Genomic DNA, 12,263 nt, shown 5'->3' on the forward strand with positions numbered 1-12,263 from the left:
AGGCAGAAAACAAACAGAACTTTCTAGCTTCTGTGTCCGAGTTTTCTAAATTGAAGTATGGTTGATTTCCAACATCGTGTTAGTTTCAGGTATATAGTACAGTGATTCTGTTATGTATATATATGAAGAGTATGTATTTTTCAGATTCTTTTCTCTTATAGGTTATTACAAAATATTGAGTATAGTTCCCTGTACTATACGGTAGGTCCTTGTCAGTTATCTATTTTATATATAGTAGTGTTTATCCGTTAATTCTAAGCCTCTAATTTATCCCACCACGCCCCTTCCCCTTCAGTAACCATAAATTTTTGATTAGCAGTAATTATTTGATATTCTACTACATTTTTTTTTTCCCCCAGAGGGGATTGGGGGTTGTTTCTTTTTCCAGAAAAAAACCCTATACATCCTGTCTCCTCCTTTACCTCTTTGGAACAGCCCCTCAGAGCTCCCGAGAGACTGGCTCTTGGACTAGTCTCAGTAAGGTCACTGAATGAATATAAAGTAATCCTCAACTTTTAGGTTGCGCTTTTCTTCAGTGGACAATACTGAGTGATGGATGGATTGATGGTGAGGAACTGGCTTCTGCAGCTGTGGGAGGGCCAAACAGGTCTGAAGTCTGCCAGGCAGGCTGTCAGGAAGGGACGGCAGAACTTTCAGGTCCAGGATGAATCTGCAGTCCAGGGCAGAATTTCCTCCTATCGCCAGATCTTTAATGTAAACACCCCTGCAAGGAACCCTTTGCCTTTTAAGGCAGCATGTTCACAGATTTCCTGGATTAGGGTGTGGACACCTCTGGAAAGCTGACAACAGCCTCTGAGTGGCCACCACCGTTCCTATTCATTCATTCATTCTCTCATTTTGCCCCGCGTGGTCCACCTAAGGGCTAGGCCTGTGCTGAGGACTGGGGGCATAGAGGGTGGCCACCGTGGAGGCTGAGGCAGTCAGAAAAACAAATGGCTGTGGTACAGAGTGGAGGTCGGGTTCAAAGGACTTTGGTGACACGGTGGGAGGTACAATCCAGGAGGAGAGGACGGGAAGGCTGCCTTGTAAGGAGTGGGGAGCGTGTCTGTGGGGACAGGGGCTGTGCCAGGGACTGAGGGAAGCCATGGCTAGAAGGGAAGGGGAACTTCTCTGCCGTCAGAGGTACTCCGGCCCTTGGTGGCAGGAGAGGAGGGAATCGGGTTCTAGGAAATTAGACTCTGATGTATCAGGAAGTGAAAAGCAAAATTCCCAAGGTTTCTGAAGAAAACAGTGGAGACCTGAAGTGACTGCTGAGGGGCCTCTGGTTAACCCTTGACCCCCCTCTCCACTCCCACCTGCTCATTTTATGATCAAGTGTGTGTGGGTTTGAGAAGCAGAGACAGGTGGAGAGTTCAGGCGGGACCAGAGAGATCGGGGCTTGTTTGCTCAGCCCTTTGTCTCACAGAGAGCGGCCGGAGAGAGGCCCAGCCAGGTCCTCCTGCCAAGGGGCCCACTTGAGTCTGGGGTGTTGCCAAGGGCCACTGGGCTGGGCCTCACTGCATGGGTGACGTCTATAAAGGCCTCTCCTCTCATCAGCCTTTTCTGCAGCTCTCGGAACTCACTTCCTCCAACTGCTAAGTGCTAGGGGCGCCACTTACAGGGAGGCCTGTAAAGCAGATTCAGGCTCCCACCATTGAAGCTGAATGAATGGGGTGGGGGAGGGGGTTGGGAGGGCTGTGGAGTTCAAAGCCTCCTCTCCTCTGCTGTCACATTAGGGTGCTTCCCACCCTCGGCCCTGGCCCAAGGCCATCAGCTCGGGAGAAATCCTGCCCATAGTTACAAAGCCCCAATTACTTCACTTCCTGCTGCCATTAACCACATCTGCAGCCCATTTGAGAAAAATCTCCAGAAAAGCAATGACTGTGTCTGCCAGTTCACCACACTATCCCCAGTGTCTCCACAGGTCTGGCACTCATTGGGGGCACAGTAAATGCCCCTCTTCCTTCAATTATTGCACATTAATTAGTCTACGGTGTGGCAGGCAGGTGCTAGGCTGAGACTTGGGCCTTTTAGACCTTTCTTCACTTTACAGCTGAGGAAAGGGAGACTCAGAGAGGTTAAGTGACTTGCCCAAGGCAGCAGGTAATAGAGTGGATATTTGGACCTAGTTCTTCTACCTGACTTTTGTCCACTTGACCCAAAGTATTGTAGTGTGAAAGTGTGGAGGCAAGGAGAGGGGGTGGCCTATTGGGGTGATGGCCAGAACAGCAGAAGATGAGGTGGGGCAAATGGGCTGGGGCAGGGTTATGATGAGCATTGAAGGTCAAGAGAGGGACCCATAGGATTTGGCCTTCATCTACTGGGCCACAGGGACTAGGATTTTGTTTCTGCTTCAGGTCCTTATTCAACTAAAGTAGTCTCAGGGAGGGGCTTGTCACAGTGTTCAGTTTTCTCGTCTGAAAAATGGTACGAATATATTGATGTTTTAGTAATCCCAGTGGAAAGTCTGAGTGAAACATACCAGGGCTAAAATCCACATGTTTGTGTTTTTTGCAGTTTATTTATTGTAGCTGATTTCTACTATCATAGTGTCGTGGTTGGAAAGATGCTTGATATAATTTCAGTTTTCTTAAATTTACCAAGACTTGCTTTGTAATCCAGCATGTGATCTATCCTGGAGACAGTTGCGTGTACATTTGAAAAGAGTGCATTTTCTGCTGCTTTCAGACGGAATGCTTTATAAAGTCCATCTGGTCTAATGTGCCATTTAAGGCCTGTGTTTCCTTATTAATCTTTCGTCTGGATGATCTGTCCATTGGTGTAAGTGGAGTGTTAAAGTCCCCCACTAGCTCAGATGGTAAAGAATCTGCCTGCAATGCAGGAGACCCACGTTTGATCCCTGGGTTGGCAAGATCCCCTGAAGAAGGGAATGGCTAGCCACTCCAGTATTCTTGTCTGGAGAATTCCATGGACAGAGGAGCCTGGTGGGCTACAGTCCATGGAGTCACAAAGAGTCAGACACGACTGAGCTACTAACACACACACATTATTTTGTTACTGTCAGTGTCTCCTTTTATGTCTGATAACTTTTGCCTTATATATTGAGGTGCTCTTACATTGGGTGCATATAAATTTACAATTCTTATATCTTCTTCTTGGATTGAATCCTCAATCATATGTAGTGTCCTTCTCACTGCTATATTTAAAATGGATAACCAACAAGGACCTCCTGCATAGCATATGGAACTCTGCTGGATGTTATGTGGCAGTCTGGATGGGAGGGGAGTTTGGGAGAGAATGAATACATGTATACATATGTCTGAATCCCTTTGCTATTTACTGAAACTATCACAACATTGCTAATTGGCTATATCTCAATACAAAATAAAAAGTTTAAAAAAATCATATGTAGTGTTCTTCTTTGTATCTTGTAACAGTCTTTATTTTAAAGGCTATTTTGTCTGATATGAGTATCACTACTCCAGCTTTCTTTTTATATGTATATAATTCTATTTATTCATTTCTTTTATTTTTGGTTGTCCTGGGTCTGTTGCTGTGTGGGCTTTTCTCTAGTTGCAGCGAGTGGGGACAACTCACTAGTGGTGTGTAGGCTTCTCATTGTGGCAACTTGTCTTGTTGGGGGCCACAGGTTCTAGGGCACACAGGCTTCAGTGGGCTCTGTAGTTGCAGCTCTCGGACTCTAGGGCTCAATAGTTGTGATACACCACCTTGGTTGCTTCACAGTATGTGTGATCTTCCCGGATCAGGTACTGAACCTGTGTCTCCTGCATTGGCAGGCAGATTCTTTACCACTGAGCCACCAGGGAGGCCCCCACACTCCAGCTTTCTTTTGCTTTCCATTTGCATGGAATACCTTTTTCCATCCCCTCACTTCAGTCTATATGTGTCTCTAGATCTGAAGTGGGTCTCTTGTAGACAGCATAAATATTGGTCTTTTTTTTTTTATCCATTCATCCAATCTATGTCTATTGGTGGAGCATTTAATCGGATTACATTCAAGGTAACTATCGAGATGAGTGATCTTATTTTGTTGTTTTGAGTTTGTTTTAATAGGTCTTTCTTTTCCCTTTTCCTCTTTTGTTCTCTTATGATTTGATGACCATCTTCAGTGTTGTGTTTTGATTATTTTTTCTTTTTTGTGTGTAAACTCATTATAGATTTTTGGCTTGTTACCCTCAGGTTTTGGTATAGCGATCTATATGTGTATATATATATATATATATATATATATATATATATATATAATCATTTTAAAGTGGTCTCTTAATTTCAAATGCATTTAAATACCTTGCATTTGTACCCTCCTCCTATCATGATTATTAATTTTGATATCATATTTGCATGTGAATAGTTTCCTGCCTTTAGTGTATGTTGGCATTTACCAGTGAGCTTTTCCATTTCATAATTTTTCCTGATTCCTAATTGTGGTCTTTTGTTTTCCCTTGAGAAATTCTTTAGTATTTGTTGTAAAGCTGGACTGTTGGTATGAATCCTTTTAGCTTTTGCTTGTCTGTGAAGATTTTTACTTCTCCAACAAATCTGAATCAGAGCCTTGCTGGGAAGAGTATCCTTGGTTGTAGGCTTTCCCTATCATAACTTTAAATATACAGTGCCACTCCCATCTGGCCTGCAGAGTGTCTGCTAAAAGATTAGCTGATAGTCTTATGAATATTCCCTAGTATATACATATTTTTTCTCACAGTGATGCATCCTGAAACAGTCTGTCTCTCCCCTGTCTCCCCTCAGATTGTGGCTCCTTGACAGCAGTGCTGTGTTGTCTTTTTAAAAATTTATTATTATTATTGTTTTGGCTGCACTGGGTCTTTGTTGTCTTGTGCAGGCTTTCTCCAGTCGCAGCGAGCAAGGGCTACTCTCCATTGTGGTGTGTGGGCTTCTCATTGCGGTGGCTTCTCTTGTTGCCGAGCATGGGCTCAGTACTTGTGGTGCATGGGCTCAGTTGCCCGCAGCAAGTGGAATCTTCCCAGATCAGGGACTGAATCCATGTCCCCTGCATGGGAAAGCAGATTCTAAACTATTGGACCATCAGGGATGTCCTCCTTGTATATTATTTGTAGCTTTTAATATTTTCTCTTTGTTTTTCATTTTTTTCAGTGTGATTATTATGTGTCTCAGCATGTTCCTCCTTGGTTAATCCTGTGTGAGACTCTATTCCTATTTCTAAATTTCTATTTGTATTTTTATGTATATAGTGGGTGAGTTATGTTTCACTCTCAACTTGAGCAACTGTTATCTTTCCCATGTTAGGGAAGTTTTCAGCTATTATCTCTTCAAAATTTTCTGAGGCCCTTTCTCTTCTTCTGGGACTCCTACAATGCAAACGTTTGTCCATCTGATATGGTCCCAAAAGTCCATTAAACTCTCATTTCTTTTCATTCTTTATTCTGCTTCACAGCAGTGGTTTCTACCTGTCTTCTAGCTCACTGATTCATTTTTCTGCCTCATTTATTCTGCTATTGATTCTTTCTAGTGTATTTTTCATTTCAGATATTGTATTCGTCAACTCCGATTGTTTTTTATCTTTTCTAATTCTTTGCTAAAAATTTCTTGTAAATTCTCGATCTGTTCATCCATTCTTTTCCCAAATTCTTGGGTCATCTTTACAATCATCACCCTGAACACTTTCTCGGGTAGATTGCCTATCTCCACATCACTTAGTTCTTCTGGGATTTTATCTTGTTCCTTCATCTGGAACGTATTTCTTTGCCATCTCATTTTGTTAAAATTTCTACTTGTATGTAGTGGGTGAGTTATGTTTCTCGACTTTGGAGAATTGGCCCTTTGTAAATGTCCTGAGTCCCAGTAGTATACTCCCCTCTCGTCACCCAAGGGCCAGGAACCAGCTGGTGCAGGTAGTTCTGACCCGCGTTTGCACACTCACATCCACAGGCTACAAGATCAGTTTTTTTGTTTCTGGTGTCTGCCCCCTGGTGGGTGAGGCTGGTGGGGAGGCTTGTGCAGGCTTTCTGCAGGGAGGGGCCAGCATCTGCCCACTGGTGAACGGAGCCAGGTCTTGGCCCTCCGGTGGGCAGGGCTGTGTCAAGAGGTGGCTGTGGGCTCAGCAAGTCTGGGGAACCTGTGTGCTGAACGGTGGGCCTGTTTTCCCAACCTATTGGTTGTCTGGCCTGAGGATTTCTAGTAGCGGGGTGAGATCAGGTCTCAGTGCCAAGGACCCAAGATTTCTACCTGCAGTGAGTTCACATAGGTGAATATTCCCCACTATGTGCACCACCAGATTTTATGACCCCAGAAAGAGCCACAACTGCTCCCACCTCCCCAGGAGATCCTCCAAGACCAGCAGGTAGGTCTGGCCCAGGCTCCTATGGAGTCACTGCTTTTACCCTGGGTCCTGGTGTGTGCACCCTCTAAGAGTAGAGTCTTTCCCTCAGTCCTGTGGAGCTTCTAACAATTAAGCTCCACTGGCCTTGAAAGCCAAATGATGTGGGGGCCCCTCCTCCTGATGCTAGGGAGACTGGCAGAGGGCTCAGAGCTCTCGCTCCTGTAGGAGGACTTCTGCAATATAATTATTCTCCAGTTTGTGAAGTGCTCACCTGGGTGAGATGGGATTTGACTATATTGTAAGCACACACCTTCTACTGTCTCATGATTTCTCCTAATTTAGGTCTTTGGATGTATCTTTTTTTTTTTTTGGTAGATTCCAGTCTTTTTTATCAATAGCTGTTCAGCAGTAAGTTGGGATTTTTGGTGTGCTCCTGAGAGGAGGTGAGTTCAAGGTCATTCTACTTTACCAACTTGTCTCCCTTCCAGTGGTTCATCGATTTTAATTATCCACATGCCCATCCTTTTCTTTCCATCAGTAGTCAAGATTTATCTGATAAACTAACTTCTAAAAACAGACTCTTCCAATACCAGAAATCACCAGTGTCACTGGCAAAGCCCACTGAGGTCCCCAGGAAAAATAAGATGGAATCTAGGTGATAAGGTCTACCCTCTTCTTTTGTGATTAGTGTAGTTTCACTTGTGTACAGAGGGCCCTGTACAGTGGCCTTGCACATAGCACACTGGATTAACATTCTCAGCACAGAACCGGTGGGCCAGACACTTGCCAGCCATGTGCTCATAACCATAGTCTGGATGCAAGATTTGGAATTTTTGGAAAAAATAAGCAACCGAGCAGAGCTAGGGATGAAGAGGTCTCTAATGCCAGCAGTCAGAGACCAGTAGGAAAGTTGACTGTTCAGTGGAGGCAAATGAAGAGGTGAGCACTTGCGGGGACCAGGGCGGATGGTCCACTTCAGGGGCCAGCAGTGAGGAGGGATGAGCAGGGGGAACAAGAGAGGCTGGATGAGGGGAGGCATTAGCATGCTCTAGGCTCCACAGACACACGTGGATGCCTGGAGAGGGAGCAAGGACCCCTCCCTTCCACAAGGGACTCTGGGATCTGTAGACCCCGGACTCTCATGCTCATGCTTGGTGGGCGGTCAGGCAGCCCTGGAGACTGCTCCCTCCCCCTTGGTGGGCAGAGGTGGGCACCCTCCAGTACTCCCCAGGCACAAGATGAACAGCCAATCCATAGGACCTTAAGGGGGAGAACTAATATTTGTTGGTCCTGTAAATGGTTAAATGGTGGCTCCCAAAAAAATATGTCCACGACCTAATCTCTGCAACTGTGTATTGACCTTAGGTGGAAATAGGTCTCTGAAAATCCTTTAAGTGAAATGAAATATCTTGAGATCAATATCGATTACCTAAATAACTAGCACCCTTATCAGACACACAGAGACAACAGAGAGTAGGGGGAGAAGGGCACGAAGAGACAGAGGCAGGATGGAGGGGTGCAGCCACAGCCAAGGAACGCTGCAGCCACCACCAGCTGGGAGAGGCGGGGAGGGACCCCAGAACCTCTATGGGAATGGGCCCCCACTGACAGGAAGAAGGGCCCCAGACTCCAGTGCAGGCCCCCACCCACCTCTCCCATCACCTCCTGCTGCTCCCTTCCCAGGGCCCAAAAGTACACCTGCTCAGAGGCTGGGCAGGTCAGCTGCTGGAGGCCTGGCAAGCATCTGGTCTAGGAGCCCGCAGCTCTCCTGAGCAACCAGGCTGGCCAAATAGTGACCTGGGTTGGGGGGGAGAGGGAACCTGCATGCAGATAGGCTGCTAGAGTCCACACCTTGGATCAAGTGCAAGCCCAATCCCTTCTCTAAGGAAAGACTTTTTCTCCCTCCCCTCTCACCTGCAACTGCAAGGACATCTGTCTTTACTGTCCTCACACTCCCAGTGCCTGGTGAGGGGCCTCAGCCTTTGCTGAAAGAATGAAGGAACAAAAGCTGACAGTCCTATGGAAAGCCTCTGCCCCAGCACCCACAGGCTTAGGCACCAACTCCTTCATTCCTGCTTCTACAGCCCCTGGGACGAACCTCCAAAGGGCAGGCTTTGCCTTGTCTGATGACTAAGGAACTTCCTAGAAGCTGGCATCTCTATCCCCTGAGCCAGCTCAGTGTCCAGCATGTAGTAGGTGCTCAGTAACTGAAAGGAACCAAGATTTATAAGACATTTGTAGCATCCTTGAATCTGGCCAGCCTGCCTTTCTGCATGACCACCATCCCCTATTAAAGCCTGGGCCCCAACCGTGCTGCACTCCTGGAAGCTTCCAGAAATCGCACAAAGGAGGTACCTGCTGCAGAAGCACAGCACAGTCCCTTCCAGGGGGCCCAGATACAGTGCCTTCTAGGCCACCTGCTCCAGGGCACAGACAGCCTCCAGACACGTGGCTCGTAGCACAAGGATCTCTTTATTGTGACGCTCAGTGGAAAACATCTGTAAACCAGCTCACTGTAGTGGTGACAGCTGCAACCATGCTAAGGCACTTTCATTATATAAAAAAAGGGCGGGGGTGGGAGTTCTGTCCACTCCTTTGTGACAGCAACTGGGACCTGAATTCAGAGCTTTTTAGGCATATGGAGCTTTAATATATCTTCATGATTTCTTGAGAGTTTGTTTCCTTAAAAAAAAAAAAAATGCCTTCTTTGCCATAAGTAAGTCTAAATGCAGCATATACAAAATAGTTAGGAATACAAGGGAATTCAGCCACCAGTGTAGACCAGTGTAGGACAAGCTATTCTCTTCTAGACGTGCTTCTGAAGGAAAGGCAGTGATAAAGACTAGGAATTTTACCACTCATTACAGTGAGAGGGAGAAAAGACAACAATGTTTTCTTTTTCTTTTAAAAATGTCTGTGCAGACGGCAGCGTCTTGAGTTATACTGAGTCAACGGTGCTGATCAACTACCCTCGGGCCCCAGTCCTGGCCCTTTCCACTGCTCTGGCTGTCAGACTCGGGACAAGTCCCTTAACCATTAAATATATTTGGTCCCCAAGAGTGTTGGGAGAGGCCACCGCTGGCCTTTCCAGCTTGGCCCCTAGGTCCTGCCTGCTTGGCCCAACAGCCCTGCTGTGGCAGGGATGAGTTGCCCTCGGCCAAGGAGGGGAAGGGGTCATCATTGCACTTGAGACATCTGAGAAGCAGGAAGGGGACAGTGGCGCTGCCCAGCAGGGTGGGGAGGAAGGCCCTTCCCTCCCCGCCCCCGGCATCCTGTGCCCTGCACAGAGGTGGACCCCCAGGTCTGCTCATGTTGGACCACCCAGAGTCCACAGGAGCAGGGGGGCCAGTGGGGCAGAGGGTGTGAGGTCACCGAGTGTGATTGCCAACAGCAAAGGAGGGAGAGGGAAGAGCTGGTGGTGGAGGCGGGGGGAAGTGAGAACTCTTCTGGGGTGCTGGGCTAGGGAAACTCCTTAGTCTGAAGAAAAATAGATTCATAGAAAACCCTCTTGCCCATCCCCGGAGGCCTGCTCCTGCCCTCGCCTCACCATCTTGTGCTCTGTGGAGAGAGAGCGGGAGATCCGGCTGGTCACTCTGTCCCTGGGCCTGGGCCCAGGACCCTGACTCTTTGGTATCAGATTCGGGGTGGGGGTGGGAGGGGAGCAGGGGGGGCTGCAGCAGAGGAAGCCGAACGCCCTCAGGGAGGCCTGGGGGACGGGTGGGGTGGTGAGGGAGGCCTGAATTCCCCAGCCTGGGGGGACGAGGCGGGGTCACAGTCACAGCAGTCCCAAGAGGAAGGAGGGGGTGCTGTGGGGGCCGGGGAGGGGAGGCGGCGTCGCTGACGTCTGTCTCCGGGCAGCAGGAGAAGAGCCGGTTACTCGGCAGCTCTGGCCTCGGCAGCTTTGGCCTCAGCCCCGTCGGCTTTGCCATCCACCTCATCGTCCGAGCAGTCGCTGGCACCTTTCCGGGCCATTCGGCGGGGCACGACGAACGGCAGGTCCCCACGCCTGGGGGCAGAGGCAGTGGTTAGCAGGGCCGGCCAGGCGGCCACAGCACAGCTCATATGTTTCAAAGCAACCTCAGAGGAAGACTAGCTCCTGACATCCCATAGGGAGAAGCGACAGGGGTGCTCAGGGGTGGGACAGGAGGGCTCACGATAAGGGGGTGACTGAAGCTTCCTGCTTTCACCCCAAACACCAGCAAAAAACTGTCAGGTAATGGGGGCTGATTAAAAGGAGGCACAGTGGTAAAGAATCCGCCTGCCAATGCAGGAAATATGGGAGACACGGGTTCGATCCCTGGATTGGGAAGATCCCCTGGAGAAGGAAATGGCAATCCACTCCAGTATCGTTGCCTGGAGAATCCCACAGACAAAGGAGCCTGCTGGACTACAGTCCATGGGGTCGCAAAGAGTCGGGCACGACTGAGCAACTAAACAACAGAAGGAGGCGCAAGAGCAGATGGAGCCACCTCTGCAAAACACCACCCTCTTGTCACACTTGGTACCAAACAGGTGAGATCACGAGACACAGGCTGACAGTGCACAGTGTACACAAACAGGCATCTCTTCCAGTCCCAGATAAGAAAACCAACAACATACACACTGACTAGACTGTTGCTTTTATGCTTAAAAAAAAAAAAAAGGATCACTGGGAAAAGGAGGTCAACAATGAGAATCTCGACTAAAAAGGCCCTCTGCCTCAACCATTTCACGTTGCCTGATCGGGACACTCCTTTGAGAAATGCCAAGCAGCCCTCTCCAGCTGATCAGGGTTGGAAGATTGACCTGAGCTGTGCCAGGGACTAGCTGGGTGGCCCTGAGCAACTTCTAGTTCACAAAACCTAAAAACATTCTCATCGGGTTTAAGGACTGTGACAGGAACAGACTTTTCAGGCAGGATGGGAATCAATCACCCAGAGAGGTTATTCAAAAGGCTGGGCTACAGCCTAGGAGGCCAGAGAACCAGGAAGGGCTTTCTGAAAAGCACCTTTCTGGTGTCAGTAAGTGCCCTGCCCACTGACAGGGCTGAGAAAGGGGACTGAGTTTACAAGAGCCTCATGGTCAGAATTCTGCTTTTTAGGACAAAGTAACTTTTTGGAGGAGAAAGGGTCGCGGGGCAGGGCGGGTGTGGGTGAGGGGGTGGGGCAGGGGCGATTGGTGGGGCTCACCTGAGCTTGTTCTTGAGGGAGCTGACCTCGCGGTTCATGGCATCCGCCGTCTCAGTGGCATCCTCCAGCTCGCGCTGCAGTTTCCGGCGGGAGGCATTGGCCCGCTGGGCCTCCTCCTCCGCCTCCTCTAGCTGCCGCTTGAGCTGCTTCAGGCGGGTGGATGCCTTGTCCGCCTGGGGAGACACAAGGCCAGGGGCCCAGGTCAGGACTCCACATGACGGTGGCCCACCCCGCTCTCAGCTGCCTCGGGGCAGGGCCCTGCTCCGTCCCAACTCACCTGGTCCTTGTACTGCTCGGCGTTCCTCCGCTCGTCATCCACCTGCAGCAGCACATCCTTCAGCTTCTTCTCGGCCCGACGCACCTGCTTGCAGGCTGCCTGGCGCTCCCTGCAAGGCACAAATACAGTGACTCAGGGGGACCCGCTCTTTTGGAGGGTCTGCTGGGCCACCCATGTCTAGGTCTCACTGGCCTGTCCCCTGTAGGGAGGCCCTGATCAATGCTCTTATGAAGGCATTAGGATTAGCCCCATTTCACAGATGAGGAAACTGAGGCTCAAGGAAGTGACACATCTCAGAGAGCATATATAAAGCTAGAAAAAAAGAATGATTGATGCCCATTACGACCCAGGTTCGATCCCTGGGTTGGGAAGGTCCCTTGGAGAAGGGAATGGCAACCCACTCCAATATTCTTGCCTGGAGAATCCCATGGACCGAAGAGCCTGGTGGGCTACAATCCATGGGGTCGCAAATAGTCGGACACGACTGAGTGACTTTCACTTTCACCCCTAAAGAAGTCTGTCTTGCTGAGTCCACAGA

At 48.9% G+C, this 12,263-nt stretch overlaps 1 protein-coding gene across 4 annotated transcripts in view; it reads right to left on the reverse strand.

Moving 5' to 3' along the window:
- Positions 1-8,733: 8,733 nt before the first annotated feature.
- MYH9 (myosin heavy chain 9) overlaps positions 8,734-12,263 on the reverse strand; it is an 85,858-nt gene continuing 82,328 nt past the window's right edge. For all 4 annotated transcript variants that reach the window (XM_081591420.1, XM_081591418.1, XM_081591419.1 and 1 more), the window contains 3 exons: positions 11,726-11,834; positions 11,449-11,621; positions 8,734-10,286 (listed from right to left, as the gene is read on the reverse strand). In XM_081591420.1, coding sequence (XP_081447546.1) covers positions 10,154-10,286; positions 11,449-11,621; positions 11,726-11,834 — 415 coding nt within the window. In that variant the 3' untranslated portion in view covers positions 8,734-10,153. The remainder of the gene's footprint in view (positions 10,287-11,448; positions 11,622-11,725; positions 11,835-12,263) is intronic.

This window comes from Giraffa tippelskirchi, chromosome 4 (assembly GCF_054371585.1).
Source record: "Giraffa tippelskirchi isolate mGirTip1 chromosome 4, T2T-mGirTip1v1.2.pri, whole genome shotgun sequence".
NCBI classification, from domain to species: domain Eukaryota; kingdom Metazoa; phylum Chordata; class Mammalia; order Artiodactyla; family Giraffidae; genus Giraffa; species Giraffa tippelskirchi.